At 39.3% G+C, this 19,431-nt stretch overlaps 1 protein-coding gene across 1 annotated transcript; it reads right to left on the reverse strand.

Moving 5' to 3' along the window:
* Nucleotides 1–266: 266 nt before the first annotated feature.
* On the reverse strand, nt 267–18,913 carry PPIL4 (peptidylprolyl isomerase like 4). Its single transcript, XM_038133328.1, has 13 exons — nt 18,819–18,913; nt 18,273–18,340; nt 18,123–18,187; nt 16,184–16,301; nt 14,382–14,524; nt 13,938–14,034; nt 12,411–12,527; nt 11,300–11,424; nt 9,044–9,110; nt 8,081–8,192; nt 6,448–6,544; nt 5,674–5,812; nt 267–543 (listed from the first exon to the last, which is right to left on the reverse strand). The coding sequence occupies exons 1-13, from the start codon at nt 18,886–18,888 to the stop codon at nt 322–324; spliced, it is 1,440 nt and encodes a 479-aa protein (XP_037989256.1). The 5' UTR covers nt 18,889–18,913; the 3' UTR covers nt 267–321.
* Nucleotides 18,914–19,431: the final 518 nt, after the last annotated feature.

The following is a 19,431-nucleotide window of genomic DNA, read 5'->3' on the forward strand; positions in this document are numbered from 1 at the left end:
AATTTTATGCCATGGGAGAGTTTCAGCTGATTATGCTTTTTAAATATCAGCCTTCCCAGAGAATCAATAAGAAGTTGTCTTTCTTCACAGTCTATTGAAATACTCTAGCCAGACATAGGCACTCCAAGGCAGAACAACTTGAAGTGATTCATCCTGAATTTTAGAATTAGCAGATCATGTTCCAATGAAGGGTATCAAGCTGTAAAATCTTACTGCATTATGCAGTCAGACACTACAGTTAAGTATTACAGAAAAAACACTACCACAAAAGAAAAAAGATAAATTTATTATTTTAGTTCCCCTCTGTATTTTCCTTGTCCTTCATCTGTACTTGGACCTCTCTTTGTCTTTTGATTTCTTAGGACTTCTGCTTCTGTCTGCTTTTTTATCCCAGTCTTTCACTCGGACATCTTCTCTGTACTTGTCTTTTTGTCTGCTGTGAGAGTACTCTCTCTCCTGAGAACGGCTGCGGCTCCGATGCCGGTCTTTCTTCTCACTCTTGGGCCTCTCCCTGCAGCGTTCCTCGTGCTTCCGCTCAGAATCCTGGCAAAGGAATTGGACAGAAATGAAGTCACAAACAAGAGGGGAAAACACACAGAGGCACAAAGAGAACTAGAGAAAGTTGAGCATGGCTGGTTCCTTAGCTACAGCTGGTAGTATCTTAAAGAGATTCACATCCACGATGATTTGAAGAAGGAAACACAAAAATACCCTACTGAAACCACCTGAAGAAGGTAAGTTTACAAGTAAGTTTCTGTCAGTGTTTATGGAAAAAAAGCATGGCTGTCAGGCATGCTTCTTGTACTGCCTAAAGAGCCTTAGCAAAAACTGGTTATATCAGGGATTCCATTCAGATGGATATTATCAAACTCTTCACAAGCATCAAACAAGTCTGTAAGCTAGATTTGGATTTTTGGACTTTTTTTACCTAAGCAATGCAAATATTTCTGTAAGTTTTGGTTCAAGCCCCACAGGGCTTGAACAGCACAGCAGATGCATAACATATTTTAAGACCTACCTGTAATATCAGTGGCCTAAATTCTAGGCTTCAGCAAAATGAACAACCTGACAGTTTAACATCACTGTATGTGTTAACAGGGAGATACAATTTTATGGGATTTTAATTAATAATACTGTTAAGCAGAGATCAATATGAGTTAAGAAGAATGTCTGCATTAAATCACACAGCATTTCTTTCCTCATTCCAGATATTATTTTTCTAAGGATGTGCCATCACAGCAGCCTTCACAACTGTATGGTTAAAACCTACACTCCATGTACCAACAAGCAAACTTCATTTATTTAAAAGAATGGTGAAAAAAATCTACTTTAAACAGAGATTTTATGCAAAAAGCCAGTGACTGGGGTGGTTCCCAGAGCAAACACCACCTTTAGAATGACATTGATAATGCTGAAAGTATTACAGTTACAATAAGCAACACAAACCCTCTGGATAAACAGACACACGAATAATCACAGGTTTGATCTGTAACAAAAACATTCTGCTACTGCTGGGTACACTAATCTCACTGGAGGCCAAATGCCTATTCCACATCTTTACTGTACTTTATTTCAGTACAGATTTTAAAATCTGGATCCACCAAAGAGTCTCAGTGATGCTTCCAGCTACTTGTAAGAGCTTTGTCCATCCATTCCCAAAATGATGCACAGCCATACTACTACTCTTGTAGCCAAAAGCCTCACTCTCCATAAGTTTGAAAAAGCCAAGAGGTTTCAAGCCCCTCTGTGACAAGGCCTGAGTAAACAGCAGACAACAGACATGCTAGTGGAGGGGTGGACAGGAACAAGACCAAAAATATTGGCCAGAAAACCAAACGGTGGGCTTGGTGTATGGCTGCCTTCTAACTGGTTTGTTGCTGGAGATTCCTCCCAGCACATGGCAGAAACAGGAGAAAAGCAGGGCAGCACTCAGTTGAACAATCTACCAAGTAAACAGTGGAGACAAGGCTACTGGCAAAGGGGGGACAGGTAACAGGTTAGTGAACATTTCAAACTACAGACAAATGGCCCATGTTGAATGCCACAGAAAAGGACAACCTGCTGGAAGGATCAGAAGTCATACAAGCATTGAGTTAAACCCCAACAGTGACCTTCACAAAAGCATTGAAGGTACAGGGCTCAGGACAAGTCTGAAAGTGACACAACAAAGTCACCACAGTAGCTAATATGATCACAATGTAAAGGAAAAAAAAGTGTAATTTAAATTAATAGAATTAATTGCATCTTTATTTCTTGCTAGCAAATGTTACATTTCCCCTTTTATAATATTTTTCATTTTAAAGTCTTTGGCGTGGAAAAAGGACAGTTTTTAAAACACACTAAATTACTAAAAATAATGGTATTTTGAAACCAAATTTTTATGCCCAAAAGTCAAACACACGCTGTCTTGGAAGAAGAAGAAAAAGATTCATACTTAAAAACAGGTTCTCTCTTACTGCTGAAATTTGTATTTCTCAATGCAGGACCACAGCCTCTCATCAGTCAATGAGTAAGTGATGATCACCCCAATTCTTAATCCAGCACTGTGGTGGAACACACACGAGGAAGGAAATAAGGAAAGAGGGAAAGATGCTTCTCTGGAAGTTCATGGCTGATATTGCCAGAAGTAGTAACTTGCTAAACAGCAGTCCCAGGTGAAATAGCTAGAAATATCCTGGCCATGGAAGTAAAATGCATATGCCATCTCTTACATATGTTAAACACAGTAGTTAAAGGTTAAAAGGAACAAACAAATAGAAAGAGCCTTTTCTGGGTGGAGATTTTGATAAAACTTGACCCTGAATATGAAGGGAACAGTGTCCAATAAGCAGTAAAAGCAGGAAATCAAAACCAGAAAAATCAGTACCTCTGCCAAAACCATGCACTACAGAAATCTGAAATCAGGAAGTCCCTATGTCTTGCAAAAATCTACTGGATAGGCCACACTACCTCACAGATCCAGTTCTCTTAAAAAATATAATCCTAGAGAAAACAGAAAACTGGAAGGCGAACAAAGTCATAATATACAGATCTCAGGCAGAAGTATGTCCTGTACTCAAAAACGCTACCAAATGCTATTCACAAACCCACATGGCAGTCCACCCTCCTGCCCCAGACCCGCATCCTGTTACTTACTAAAAGCAACCCACAGCACCACCCCTTCTACCCACTGGAAAGAAGTCAAACAGCACAAGACTCAAAAATATATTCTTGAAACATCAACACAGAGGCCGAAGATTCAGGAAATGGGTGTCAGACTAAGAAAAGGATGAGTCAAAATATACTAAAGAAAAAAGTAACACCAGCAAGAGAACAGAAAAACAACTCAACATCATGGAAACTATTGAGAAAATAAAACCCCTTAAGTCATAGCTAGAGTTGACAGCACAAACTGCAGCTCCAGTTGCCAGAACTTCCCATTATAAGTGCCATATCTCTCTTAATTGAAATCTCTGCTACACTATGGACTCATGGTGGAAGTTTCTGTATGAAGTATGGCTACTGTGGTCTTTGGCTGATGAGTTGTGGAAGGTCTGCTGCTGTTTTATTTTAAATTTCTTATCTCAAATACATTCAGTGATTTACAAAATAGGGTAAAGGGAGAATGCTTTGTTTGCCTATACTAAAAATACTACCATTCACTAAAAAGTTTCCATGCTGTTATGCTTTGTGCTGGACTCAATATTCCCCCTGAATATATTCCACCTCAGGAACATGCCTGCTTCCCATCAGCTTCACATATTATGCCCAAAGTATGAACAATAAAAAATAAAACAAAATTAAAATTTTTTATATGCTAAGCAGGATTTGTCACCTAAGCTAGCTGCAGATTTCACCGGAGAGGCCATGCCCAAAACACTGAGTCTGTGTGAGACTGAGTACATACTGCTCAGTATATGCATATTGTACAGTACACACTAATGAGGACACTCAAATCCAGAGAGAACAATTCTTTCCAGAAATTAATTTTCATGGCTCCAAGAGGGAACTATGATGCTTGCCATCAGAGAATAGAAGTAAGCCTCCATCTGTGATCTCAGGCATAAGGAAGCTAAACTACTTACAGCAAAATGGTAAAGGTGACTAAGAGAGAAGAAAGCTGTGGAAAAGAAGATATCAGAACACAGCAGCAGCAGATTACAAGAACAAACCACATCAGGAGTAGGTGACTAAATCACAAAAAGATACACAAACACAGAGGAGATCACACAGACAAGCATTAGAATATGTTCTATTCCAGAACCTGAAAACAGCACCAAGAACCCCTCTGTTCTCATTCATGTGTCTGTGCTATGAAGTCTCACAATCCATTTACAACGATTAGAACAGATGTTAAAAAACTACTGCTGCCAGCACTTGTGCCACCTGCAGGGGTGAAGACTTCTAAATGATTTTAAAATGTTCCCTGCTGATCACACATGACCAGCCAGTTCCATGCGTGTAACTCCTGAACCATCAGGAACAATGACTGCCACTAAACACACCCGTTTCAAGAAGTCTAAAACAACAGTTTTAATCAGCCAAACGGACAGGAGAGTCTAAACCAACATTAGTCCACACCTCTTGTATGCACACACTGCAGTCAGAACTTTACTGACCTGAACAAGCTCCTCCCCTCCACTCAAAGGAGCGTGACTGAACTAGTGCAGTGACAAAAAGACTGGGTCCATGAATGAGCAATATGGCTCACTGCCGTCACTGAAAGGTTTTAATTGCTGATGTTCATGAGAAAAATAATTTTCAAGCATCTCAGCAAGAAGTGATGTGTAAGAACAGAATCATGTATGCTTTGTGTACCCAAAACTTTCAGCAGTGCTCAAAACTCAGGATGGGACAATAACCTTATTTGCTGTGGCTGAAACTTTTTTCACTTTCTGCAAAGTTGCTAGAGACAGCTTTGTTCTCACTCATAAAGCTTGCACTGTTAAAATACTGGGGTTTGCTTTATTTTCTTTTCCAGTTTAGCTCAACTCTTCCAAATGCTCACTTCAGTGGTGGTTAACCCTCCACTTTCTCAGTGCAGACTTTGCTTCCCCAAAACACCGTATCTTCAGTATCCCAAGCTCACAGAAATGTGGGAATGCTGTCCTGACAGGCTGCAGTGGAACTGATGAATGACAGAATTACTGTCTCCTGGTGCTATCCTCCACAGCCCCAGCCTCACAGCACCAAAGGCTTGCACATTCCAGATGCAAGCAAACCCACATGCAGATTTTACACAAACACTTCCAAACCAGTTAAAGATAAATACAAAAAGATAGCATAAAGAGATTGTGCTCCCAACTCCATACAGGAAAAACCCAACAGATTATGGTCAGGCAAGAAAATGAGATACAGTCTACAGTCATGAAATTTGATTAACTACAACTTTATGACTAGGAATATGTGAACAACAGGTTCAAAGTGCTGAAGATCCCCTAGTTTATGAGAGGCTACATTGCCTCTTCAGGATGCTTTGGCAAAATACCATCTAGACCTGCCAAGCTTCAAAAGTCCATGAGGAAACCCTTTTTCATAATCAAATATTAACATCAGCCTTCTGTAGGTTTACAGCTGCTGTATGTTACACAGGACTTTGCACACCATGTCCTTATTCAATATCACATCTTCCTGGCTTCTTTTATGAGGAAAACAATGAACAGGTATAAAGGTGATGCATGAGGAGTCAAGTACCTTAGATTTTTTGGTCCTCTTGTCATCATCTTCATCTTCAGAGTGGTGGTGCTTTTTCTTTTTCTGTTTTTTAGCCAAGTGTGACTGACTTGTGTGAGACTCTTCTACATCCTCATCCAGCACAAGGTCATACTTGGCACTGATGGTGCTGGTTAAGGACAGATCTGTTTCCCAACATCAGTAAGCAGCAGAACACAACAGCCTGGGAAGCAAACCAGTCCCTGCTCATCTGACAAGAGTTTACCAAGACTTAACACATATTTCAGTCAGAACACAGTTGTACACATTGAAAAAAAAAAAATCAGCTGTGCTAAAATAACTGAAGTCTGTCCTGTCAAACAATACAGCCAGGCTGCACTCTCTTTTCTTTTCTACCTGTGGATATCTGAACAAGCTATGGTGCTTTCTCTCATGCTTACCACAAGCAAAGTATAATCTTAGAGAATGATTTAATTATGAAAATGGTCTCACTTTGGATGGAAAGTCCTCTCTGAAGCTACTTAAGAACTCTGTTATGCCATCTGTCATTCCAGGGCTGTGGACTAGGAACATTATTTACCTGCACACAAACCAGAAGTGAAACAGCACATTTTGATTTGACTAAATTCATCCAAGTGAAAACCACAAAATATTAAATTCCATCTCAAACACTAAATGGTAATACGAGCTAGAAGGCAAACATCCATTTGTCAGGCTTTAAAAATAAGTTTTTTTCCCGGCTGTTTTCATAAATACTACCTAATTCAAAAAGTACCTCTGAAAAAAAAAGGATACTCTTGCTTTGGTTTTACCTTTTCTTTCAGAGCAAATTTTGAAGGTTTGTCACGGTCCTTCTCATAGTCCTTGAAATCTTCCTTGGTATACCGCCCACCTGTCCACAAAAAAATATATGTTCATTTCACTCTAACCACAAACACAACCAAGACCCACAACTATCATTAAGTCCTGATGATGATTTAGGGGCTCTTTATAAGCACAGACAGCTCCAGAGCAGAATACAGTTCCAGAAACACTGACATCTGCATAACAGAGTAGAAGAGAGCAGCAGAAGGACAGCAATCCTAGTAGAAAGACAAGTTGGGATGTTCTGCTCTTCTCTTGCTTGCAGATTCCATTAAACAACACCCAGCTTTCTGCTCATTCATGTCCAGTGAAGACAACACATGAAGAGGATCACAAAGCAGGATTCAGCAAGTGGCTTAGTCTCATTTCTATTACAGGTCCTATATCACACTACTTAAAATTCTGTTACCATGAAAGCCCACAGACTGTTCTCATTATCAAATGATTTTTTGCTCTGGTCTGCACGGAAGGAAATCTCTGAGACAGCTACAGCTCGACAATTCAAACAGAAGACTATGACAAAACGTTCACGTCTGGATTTAAAGAGGGACACGATGGATTTCAGCTTCCGCTCACTGAAGCGCCAATGCACGGACCGAAGAACTACGGCAACGTGCTGCCCTCTGGCGGCCACGCTTAGAACTGCAACGCTCACTGGCTAGGCCAGAACCCACCACCGAGGATGGAAGATGGTCATTTTTTGGGTACCACGTAAGCACAAGACGACAATATAGTTAGCTTTACAGTATTTTGGACAATTTAGACCTCAGGTAAAGTTTTCCACGCAGGCAGTCAATACAGGATGCACTACAGCACCTGGTACAGACAGAATACAGTCATCTCAGCTCTGTGCAGGACAAGATCCAGCATCTCAGTGTTCAGGGCCACAACCCTACCTGCAGAAACTGCACGCCAACAACTGAGGGCTGACTGCATTTTTAGAAGACCACACACAAGAATGTCACCAATGCAATGCACAGACACCTCTCCAAGTCCAGCGTTTTTCTCGTGCCCCCAGTATTCAAATAACCACGGCATCCATCTCCTTCCACCATCCTTTTCCTCCCAAAACATCCTCAAACTCCTGAAATTGGGTTTTTGTAACATACAATCTTGCCATGAAGAATGTTTGACCTACAGGAGGTGAAGAGCAGAAATCCCTGGCCTCAGTACTGACTTTTTCTTGTATACACCTGACTGTCATACAGCGAATAAAGAAACTAGAAAATAACAATGTATAGGCATATTATTTTGCTAGTAAGTAATATATACAAAAAAATCACGTCCAATATTTGAGATGAAAAAAATGTTTAGCGGCAAAATTAGACTGGCTAAAAAGTGGCAATGCAAAGTTCATGTAACAGTAGGAAGCCCTTCTACTTTTTCTTGTGAAACAAATGAAGGGAAGAACTAAAAACTGTGTTGGCTCTATTTATTACAGTACCAGGAACATTTATATGCCTGAAGATGAGATGACTGAAACTCCTAACTCTTTACATAATGCTTAGTTTTGAAGTCACGGCTTATTAAGTTATGAGGATCAAAGAATTGCAAATGTACCTACCTTTTCCCTTCCATTTAATCTTTGCAACAGACTGGCTAAAATCCACATGTATCCGTCTGTCATCGATCAACACATTGTCCATTTTGAAGTAGGCTTTCTCACAGTCTTCCTCCTGATATTAACCAGGAAAATCTTGAGTCTTGATTATTTCAAAGGAATATTCACAGAAAAACTCAAAACACAAATTCAACTGCTTAGTGGCATACATTTCTTTCTGAATTTGCCTAAAGCACCACAGCTCTTGAATTGTACAATTTCAAAAGAAATGGTTATGCTTTGTCTGAATATCAGCATTTCAATTCCCAATTCTTCAGTTCATTTCAGTATTTTAAAAAATTGCCAATCCAGCTACATATTTGGCACATGTAATACATTCAGAAAAAAAAAAGGAAAATAGAACAATTGATAAAAGTTCCATTTTAACTACCTAAGTAGACTAAAGAAAAGTGAGAACATCTTCCAGTGTTGTCTTCACAGATGAGACACACCAGCACACATAAAGCTACACAGCACCAAGAGAACTATTGCCATCCATCTCACAAGAGCAGTGTGTTGATATACCAGGCATCATTTACAAGCCCAGAAGAGAAAACTACAGCACACATGGATCCATCTTATTCCATACACCCTCCTTTCCTCATGCTGCATGCTCCTAGCATTCCTTTCTTCAACTATTCCAAGACTTAATGCACTCTGGGGGAAAAAAAAGGCCTGATCCTCTCCCACTAGTTTCAACACAGTCTAAGTACATTTTTGCACTGGCTACTCAAACAAGAGACAGACTTACATGCTTGCCTCATTCAGGACCTACAACTTCTATAACTAAGTTATAGTTTCTCTCAGTAAGAGAAAATATTAGCTATTCCACACTTGAAGATGTCAGTGTTTTTCCTAAATGGGAGTATACCCAAAAGGGGCATTTAAAAGCAGGATCTACATACAGTTTATAACTAAAATCCATACCTTTTCAAACTCAATGAAAGCATAACAAAGAGATTCACCAGTCTTCCAGTCTCGGATCACTTCACAACTGAAAAAATGATATGAAATTAAAATGTCAACACTGTTGGAGCAAAAAACGTAGGGTAGGAAAGCATTGCTTAAAAGGGAGAGTAAGAGTTCAAAAAATAACCCAAAAAAACCCAACCCACAAAACCTAAACACGTTGAAGGTATTAAAACACTTGATTCTGAGACCCCCTACTGCAAGAAAAAATGCATTGCTTTGAGCAATTACACTGAACTCACATGTGGTTACCACGAAGCACAAAACTAGAGATGAATTTCTAATCAATGAAACAAAACATATTTTCCAACATTACTGTTTGTTAATTTTTTGCTTTTCACTATTGCAAGACCAGAAATTTCACATTCTGTTTTCTCTGTCATTTTGAGCAAAAGTTTAAACAAACATCCTGTGACAAACTTTCTCTTCTTAGCAAGCACCTCTTCAGCAGCCCAACTTTTTATCACACAGGTCCACTGAGCAAAAATAAGAAGCCTGAAAGTATTGAGTAAGTAGTGCAAAATGGGAAGAATGTAGTATTGTATCAGTATTGCACAAGTCTTGTACTGGCTGTAAGAATTCTGACTACAGGATGCTGAAGGAGGGCACACAGCCAACAAGGGCAGAATACTGAGAATAGGTGAGAATATTCTCATCTTAGGCATTAAGGTGAGAATAATGTGAGACATGTAGAGGAAGTGACAAATCAGAATCTGCAATGAAAAGATGATGAAGGCTGAAAGAAAAAAAATCTGGGGGGAGGAAAGAAAAAATATAAACTGTAAAGCTATTCAGACAAGCTACAGGAATTCTTTGCAGCAGAAGGCAGAACAATTTTGTGCAAGAACCCTCCTTCATGGATTATTCAGAGAACGTCTCTGAATGTGGAAGGACTGCAGAAGAGTGACAACTCTGAAACAGGTACAAAAAGTTAGAAATCCTTATGGCATAGAGAAATCATGCTGGAGTAGTAAGAGTGGCACACAATGCAAATTTTCCCCACACACACAGTGTAGTTTAGGATCTGGAAGACTGCAGACCTGTGTGCCAGTACTGCAGAAACTGCTTGACACTCTAAGCAGAACAAAGTTTGCATCCATCTGAATACACAGGGCCTATTCTGAATACACAGGTCCTACAGACCACCTGAATAAACTTAAGTGAAATACTCTAATAGTGTCAATATGCTCATGTGTAGTGATGATGATGATGAAGATCCATTCCATGAAGTCTTTTGAAATCCCCCTGCAAGTTCTAATAAACTCCTGCACCAAAGGCTTTTGGGGAAAGTAAGCAGAACGGGAATAAGGAACATCTTTGCATCGAGAAACATGCAACAAGATAAGCGTGGGTTGAACCATAACTGTATATTGAAAAAAACCCCAAAAACCCCCAAAAAACCCCAATGAAAAAAGCAGCTTTAGCATTCACTAGAAAAGGAGTTGAGAGTAAAACAGAGAACAAAACTGTTGCCCTATAAATCTGTCATATCCTCAAAACTGTGTGCAGTTCGGGTTCTCTCATCTTGAGATGAAAACAAAAGAACAGCAAAAGGACAAGAAAAGCAAGTAAAGGTAATTAAGTCTCTACTAAAAAAGACTTAAAGGTAATTAAGTCTCTACTATGAAGAAGCACGAATATGTAGGTTAGTGCTCTTAGCAAGGAAAAAAAAACCTTTGGGGTGTAGGATAGAGGAGTGCAGGAAAGCAGATTTCATTGCCCATCCTGTCTTTTGATAGCAGTACTAGGAGGAATCAGCTGAAACTACTAGAAGCCAATGTCATAACTGAGAAGGACAGCAGGAATGAGGAACACCTTACAAGGAGTGTATCAGATGCCACCAGATGTTTGGTGCTTTATCCCAAACCACACTTACTCCCACAGGAAAGAAAAACCCAGAAACTCTATCCAGCTCATTAGCATCTGACACAAAAACTGCTGAAGGGAGTGAGAGGATGGGGGCAAAGAGAAGTGTCATATGCCTTCTTGATTCCTACACTTCCTTAGGCTTTCCTTAAACCACTCCTGGGGACAGGATACTTATCTAGCTAGATCTGCCTTTGTATCCCCACTGTTGTGGTCTCTATCCAAACAGAGCATAGATCTCCTGAGATACCAAACTACTTCTTTACTCCTGTTTAGCCAAACCTAAACAGACTGGGAGGAATCAAGTTCAGTTTCAACAAAGAAGGTTTTCTCTTTTATCATAATTACCTTTTAATGGGACCAAATCGTGAAAATATTATCTCCAGGTCTTCACCTGTGGTCACAGGATTCAGTTTACAAACAAAAAGCACATTTTCTGGTGGCTTGATGTCTGCATCTGGCAAGTCTCCCACCTGGGATACAGAAAGAAGACATTCATCACTTCGGCCTAAAGCTCTCTGTAGGTAGCACAGCACACTGGGAAGACACTTTTTGTGTGATCTCACATTCCTATCAAAACCAAAGCTTTATTAAATATTTTTGCTACTCAGTGTCACAAAAAAAGCGTTTTCTATAGCACCTAAAATTTATTATTTATTTGCAATTCCACCGCTGGACTCCATGAAAGTTCACAAATACATTCTGCTTTGCTTTTTCTGTTCTTAGCATAAAACCCAGACAGTTCCAAAAGGTGGAAGTGCACCCTTTTTGTCCCTACAAATCTTCTGCAACATTGTGGCCAGATCTGGCTTGATCTTGGAATAAGTCTCTGCTTAAATTCACCATAAATTTGAATTTGGTGGTTGTAAGGAAGTTAGATGGATTCACTCATCTTTCAATGGTGTGTATTTTTCATTTACTTTTTAATTTACTTTTTAAATTTACTTTTATTATTTTTAATTTACTTTTCCTTTTAATTTAATTTACTTTTCCTTTTTAATTTACTTTTCCTTTTTTTCTTAAAAAAAACCAACAAACAAAGGACTTCAAAGCCTATTTACAATTTTGTTACTATGGAATTTACCACTGTATGCACTGGGAGGAGTTTGTCACAAATTAGCTTAGCTCTCTCCCACACATGCTAAAACTTTTCCAGGACTCCAGGTATTCCAGCAGCATACTATGTCTGTTATATTTTTTAATTGGATTAATTTCTAGAGAGTTTTTAGAAAGCCTCCACTCTGACAATGAAGTACCACCAGTTTTATCAAAAAACCACAACATGAGTGCTCATGCTCAATCCTTTCACTGTATAACAGATATTTAATAGCAGATTCTGAAACATGACATCATCACCAGATAGGTAATTTCAAGATAAATAGTACACATCCTCCCAGACTTAATAACATGCACATACACAGGAATAGGATCTAAAAGTTAAATACAGAAAGATGTTCACCATTTCCAAAAGAATGGCACGAGTTTTTGCTTCTTTTTCTGCCTGAACTTCTTCTATTTCATCTGCAGTCCGTCCTTTCATGTCATCAATTTCTTCATCTGCTCCTATTCTGCCACTCTGAAAAATGAAGGAAAAGGCTATTTATTACCAAGCCATGGCCAAAAACTCTTTCTCACTTTCCAACTATTACTTGGACAACTTCACCCCTCAAGACACGAAAAATGCTTAAGCACTGTATGTCTACAGAACTGGGCTTTCATTCTGTTCTTCCCACTTAGATTAGAACAGAAGAAAAAAAGAGAAGATGTTATCTTCATATTTCAGGCACTGTGAACTATTTCTGGACTTCTGTGACTAGTCTTCATCATATTCAGTAAGGTATTTTAAATTCTTTTATATACACCCACCCACTCAACATCTCACCACAAGTATCAACGCATCCAAGTAACTCCTGCCACAAATCAAGGTAAGGAACACTGCAAACATCTGTTGTGTCTAGCAAGACATTAAATAGAGCATAGCAAATAATAATTTTGTTTTTATACGTCTATACCTAGGCAGGACTTGAAGTTTATTTTTCCCCTCACCAGCACCCCTAGAATGCTGCCTTTCTTACAGATATTTCTATGGGAGGATATGGAAAAGGGGAGGATATGCCTACCCTCAGATGCGCTATGAGCAAAAAAACCTCAAGTCTTCACATCTCTATGCTGCTGCCAGTGAGCCACTGAATACCTTATTTTTAACATATGTGAAGGTACATCAGAGATCAACCACTGTGCACACATACTATGAAACCCTAATTTCAATCTTGTATCTATTAAGCTTAAAAATAAACAATATTTTCTCTAGTTAATTAATTCATTACTAGAAACAACTGTTTCCATACAAGGGAATAATCTCAAATACAATTTCTGTAATTGCATACTATGAGTAAATTATTAATAACTGCAATTATTTTTTATAAAATTCCTTCTGTTTGAACAAATAGCCCACAGTATAACTCTAAGAATGACCAAGATTACTTCCACTGAAACACAATCTATTCACATTTAAAAGGAAAACAGCAGTAACCATTTTAATATTAATAAATGTTAGTTATATTTTGTCTTCTACCAGAGAATACAGAAAACCAGTAATACTAACATTGAATATTCTGAATGTTCTGCTTATCTACACTGTGAATAGAAACCTAAAATACAGCTTTCAAACACAACTCCACTGGAGCCACAAGGGAGGGCACCCAAGTCATGCTTTTATCCTTCTCTTGAAAGGTTACGCAGCTGTATTTGATTAAACACAGCAGTAGCCTCAAATAACTGACAAGCATTTGACATATCAGAGCTCAAGCTGGACAGTAAAAGAACACCTCCTGCATAAAAAAATGTGTAGCTCTTTTAGGACAGAGATTTGAGACACAAAATCTTGAAGACTGATTTTTTATTTTGGCCAAATCTGCGCTGGACACTAATTGAGATGAACTTATTTAATTATTTCTTCCAACTTTTCCCTGTCACGAACACTCACGTCAAGCTGCTCCTTTGTAGGTTCTGGAGAGCGATCAGGAACACACAAACCAGGTGGGTCATCAAAAGGATCATCTAAAATTACTGTATGATTTATCCTTAGAGAAAACAAAATCGAGATCAGCATTGGTTACATGCAAGTAAAGCTTGGTTTACCCAACCAACAGCAAACCAGCCCCACTAAATCCCAGTTGTATACCAAACAGTCAAATATCCTGTGCGCTCGTAAATTCTGGCACTGAAGCTTTTGGAAGGGCAACATGGCTATATATTTTTGTACATACTTGTTTATTTAGTACTTGTTGATTTTGCCACTAATACTGGGAGAAAAAAAGCATTTAAGATAGCACGTACAGGTCACCTGACATAATGATAATTTCCAAAAGAAGTAAATTCATTCAATAGTAATGTATTCCTCAAAAAGTAAAGTTAAAAGCAGTCACACCTTATATCTTGATATGGGATAAAATCTTTATCTACAAAGGTTTCATTAATTGTCTTCAATACATCCATGCCTTCTGTCACTTCTCCAAATACTGTATGTACACCATCAAGGTAATCCAGGTTTTCTCCTGTGGTAATGAGGAACTAGAAAAGAAGATACAAAACTAGAATCAGTAAATAGAAAAACTCAGGTTGTACTTTTTTTTTTTTTAATCTTAACACACTCTCACTGAATTCAGTGAGGGAAAAAAACCTCTTCAAAAACCTCTTCCCATTTTTTGCAGAAGATTGCTCTGAGAACATAGTGAGCCAATGTACAGCTCACAGCCACTGCCTGAGGAAATCTCCCTCTGCAGGAGCCTATGGGTGCAGCTCACAGGACCCTCCAGTGAACTGGTAATTAGGCACAAGGGCATTGAAGGAGCAGAGAGATCTCCGCTGGGGAGGCCTGGTGAGCAAGACCAGCAAAGGCTGCGACTGGCATCACAGCTGATGAAAGGGAGAGGACAGAAAGAGCAAGGCTACACCTTGTGAGCTGAGCCAAATTCCCTGTTCACCAAGCAGCATTTGGCAGGTATTTTTCATAAATTTGGCAAAAACTCCCTAGCACTGTCTTTACCTAACCCCCATAGTGCTACCTTTACCTACTATCACTACCTATTCTATCCAGACTTTTTTCCTTTCTCCCCACAAACCCCTGTCTCCTGAAAAACAAGATGCAGTAGCATTGAGAGCTACACTGACTTACTACACTGACTGCACACTGACTTAGATCAACTCGAACTGGCACTGTATCTTACCACAAATCAGATCTTTCACCATAAGGCAAAACTGAAATGATGAAAGCAATACCAGCTGAGAATTTAGTAAAAAATTATAGAGGGCACTTAGTAATGGAGGAGGGAGGAAGAGGCAGATACACACAACTAACAGGACACAACTGCTGCACCCACAGCTTACAGTCTGACTGGTAACATCCCACTCCTCATTCTCTCTACAACACAGTTAGGACTGGTTAATATTTGGTAAAGGTCACACAAAGCTACACTATACTTGTAAGGCAACCCCATGTAGTTCCTTTCTGGAATTTTTCTTTCCCAAGGAAGAAGCTGCAATAATGTTCCTGGGATCTGCATTCATTCCCACACACCTGCATATACACCAGCAGGCTGCATCTTAAATATAAATACTATTGTCATCTCTTTTTCCTAAATACCCCAACCATGCCATTTTATATATACAATGCAGGGAAGCACCATAATTACCTGTTTATATTACAAGCTCTAGCTCAAATAGAACCCTACCTTTTCAAAAATTCTTCTTTGATTATTAAAAATCTCTCTTTTTAAAAATTAAAATATATGGATATTACAAGTGAGGCATTTTAATTCATAGAAGGGACAACGCACCTAAAATAAAAATAATTCAGAAATAATAGGTTCTATGAGCTTTAAATATGAAAAAACCTTACAAAATAAGTAAAAATAATTACCTACAGCAAAATCTTTGTGGGCATGAACAGCAAACAGCAAAGAGAACAAGACCACTTTCAAAAACTGGTTTTTTTTACCAGCATTGGGGTAAAACTGTAAACTCACATTATTAACGCACTTTCAAGTAACCACACAGGAGAAACTGTGATATGATTTTACTTTCCAAACTAACACAAAGTCATTCCAGAAAATGTCAACATTATTTCAAAACTCAGTTTCCTTAATTTTCACTTCCATTTAACTACAGAATTTTTTCCTGACCATTGTAGACATTAGCAAAATCACATCAAAGTATTAACATAGTGCTGACCTGTGATCCATGCTGATCACTGCCATTGTTCACCATTGACACAGTTCCCTTCTTCTTGTGTTTGATTCTCGGCACCTTTTCTGCCTCAAAAAATCTGGCTTGATCACCATACAGTTGACTAAAAAAACATATAACAAACAGGTTACAATAAAAAGCAATTTTTAAAGGTGAGCTAACCAAACATTGTAAAACTGTTAACGACATCTCAAAAAAAGTTTACATTTTACATTTTCATTAGGCCTTATTTTATGAATGTATTTATGCACCTGTACGCTACCACAGTTTATATTACAAGGAACAACAAATTTTTCTCTGGACATTTCACAGAGCCTTTTGAGGGGTGGGAAGGGTATACTTATATATTTTTAAGTACAGTATATAATTTTTCTGATGCATGAAGGAAATATACATTTCAAGTAGGTTCTGCAAAAATAAGTTATTCCACACTGTAAAAATGCAGTTATTTACATCAAAAATTTGTCTCTGAAGAAAAACATAAAAGCAATACATCTATGTGCAAAATCAGTTCATCATATAGACAGGACTACATACAGTAATCTGTGATATACAGGCTATAGCAAATTGTTGCATTCTTTTAAATTTTTTACATCTAACCCTGCTATCACTTATTTTGTCTCACTCCATAAACTGACGGATACATGACCAATAACCATATCTGCCCAAATGTAAGGATAGTGCTGTCTTTAAACTTATGCTGCCAAGCATGTGCTACCCTCTAAGAAGAGAGGATTCAAATTAAACTTTGCCTGCAGGAACAAAAACTCCAGTTTCATGGACTGCAGCAGAAACAAACAGGTACAAAAGATGAGCTGACCTTCTCCGTGCTATTGCCAGACAAGATCTGACACTCTCTCATCACACTGTACTTCCCAATCTGCCATACCAGTAAGTCTTAGAAGATTTGTAACATATCAAAATAAACTTAATTTACTTGTGTGCAGAGACAGGCAAGCCTGGCGAGTTTACCTACCCAGATATGCATCTGCTTAGCACAGGTACACTGCTTCCAGCACCACTGGAGTGGTGGTTCCTGGATCCATGAGCTCCAGGCTCTGTATTTAAGAGGCTCTGACAGACTGACTTACAAAAGCCAACACTAGTCTAGCAGCACTGCCTCTGTTTTAGCTGAACTCTTTTACTGCTGTATATTGTGTTCCCCAGCACCTCCCTGGTAATTAGTTCTGCTCTGTAATTTTAATTCTACTTTTAATAACTATTTCAAATTAATCATATAGAACACATGCATTTTAACTCCACCCTAGCTGTTTGAATGATTTCTTCAACTCTTGTCTCCACGACCACTGAAAACTTCTTGAACAAGTAAGAACAACTATTTCCTTACAAACATTCAACATGACTAAAACAAACTCAAGTAAGAAGATCACTTTCTTATACAAAGAGGAAATCAAGCATAGCCTCTCTGCTCCAATCATGCTCAATTTAGTACAATTTGTTATAATAATATATGTATTCACAATGCTAATTGATTCTGTCTTCTACAGAGCATTTAGTCATTATACTTTTTATACCAAACATAGTTATTTGCCAGCTTTTAAACAGACAGAAATGTATGTACAATCTGCTACCTGTAACTTCACTTCTAAGGTTAGAGACAGAACAATGTCCAGGAAAAAAAAATGAATGGCCTAACACAGCATATTAAAATTAAAAATGTATCTAGGTACAAAAACCAAAGAAGCTTATGCATCAACATTTTTATTTCCCACCAGTAATTCTGCCCCAAGAAAGCTGAAGAAAATCTAACTGGAACTCCTACTCCCTTACACAAATTCTCTGTTAAGATATATATATATATATATATATATATATATATATATATATATATATAGATGTATATATAGATAGATATGTAGATATATACATATGTCTGTATCATTTTTTACACATAAACACTTACCAAAATATGGATTCCCCTCCACGACCAGTTCCCATGGGGTCACCAGTTTGTATAATAAAATCCCTCTGTCACAAAGGAGAATACATAAGATATTGCTTTCATGTTTGTGAATTTAAACCAACCAAAAAACAAGGAATTGAGAATACTCACCTGTACATTATAAATAAGACAATAGTTGTAGTACTTGACTTTGCAGAGCTTCAGGAAATTCAGACAAGCTGCAAGAAATCATACCAACATTTACAAAGGAAACTCCAGACAATAAGAATAGATATAACAGAGCCCTAGTTTAACGCGCAGAAAAGTGGTTTTGGAGCAGACTGTACCGAGACTTACCAGGGTACAACCTATAAACACCGAGAGAAATGCTCGGAGGAGACGGAACATTTCCTCCCTTCCTACAAACCATCTCCAGCGATTCGAAGAACCCTGAACACGGCTAGTTATACACAAACACACCTCCCCCCCCCCCCCCCCCCCCCTTTCTTTTCCAACACTTGAGAAAGAAGCCCACGGTAGCCTTTCAATTTAGCAGATACTGCATTTGCGGCCGCAAGCGCTGACTGCATCCCCCGGCCTCTGCGCCGAGCGAGGCCGCCACCCGCCCGCTTAAGGGGAAAGCCGGTGCCGGGGGGGCCAGGAAAAGCCGGTGCCGAGGGGCCAGGGAAAGCCGGTGCTGGCGGGCTCGGCTCGTACCGCGGGGCCGCTCCTCCGTGTACAGGTCGATGACCAGATCCCCCACCGTGGTCTCCAGCAGCACCGCCATGGCCGCGCAGCTCGCCCCGCAGCCCGCCCCGCACCCGGCGCGCCCTCTGGCGGCGCGGAGGACCCCGCGGGCCGTCAGGGGCGGGACGGGCTGGCCCCGCAGGCCTGAGGGCGCGCGCGGTGGAAAAAATGTGGAACGAAAAGATGAAGAAAATGTGGAATGTGTAAAAAATTAAGGCAGGATGTTCTTTGATATTGTAAGATCTTGGCATACTTTCAGACAGAAAAATCTGGTTGGAAAAGACCTCCCTCTGAGATGGAGCCCAAGCTGAGAGATAACTGGCGTACACAGCCGTCCCTAAAACACCTCCGGGGATGGGGAATACACCGTGTCCCTGGGCAGTCCTTAGCCCAGTCCGTGCTCTTGTAAGCCACTGCGTCATTCTGAACTGCTGTGCCCAAGCACAAGAAGCTGGATTTACAATCATGAAAACCTGGCAGACCCAAGCTGAGAGACATCAGACATCAGACTTTACCACTGAGCGACATAATTCCCCCATCTTCCGCACACAGCTGGTGACCATGAAGCATCCAGTTAGTGACT

Source organism: Motacilla alba, chromosome 3 (genome assembly GCF_015832195.1).
Source record: "Motacilla alba alba isolate MOTALB_02 chromosome 3, Motacilla_alba_V1.0_pri, whole genome shotgun sequence".
NCBI lineage: Eukaryota > Metazoa > Chordata > Aves > Passeriformes > Motacillidae > Motacilla > Motacilla alba.

Bases quoted from the DNA above. Each gene is read 5' to 3' on its own strand.
- PPIL4 (XM_038133328.1), bottom strand. From the start codon at position 18,888: ATGGCGGTGCTGCTGGAGACCACGGTGGGGGATCTGGTCATCGACCTG. The intron at 14,525-16,183 runs GTCAGCACTATG...CTTCTTTTCTAG, and splicing joins GTGATCAGCATGGATCACAG to TTCCTCATTACCACAGGAGA. The intron at 544-5,673 runs GTACTTGACTCC...TTCCTTTGCCAG, and splicing joins AGAGGACCAAAAAATCTAAG to GATTCTGAGCGGAAGCACGA.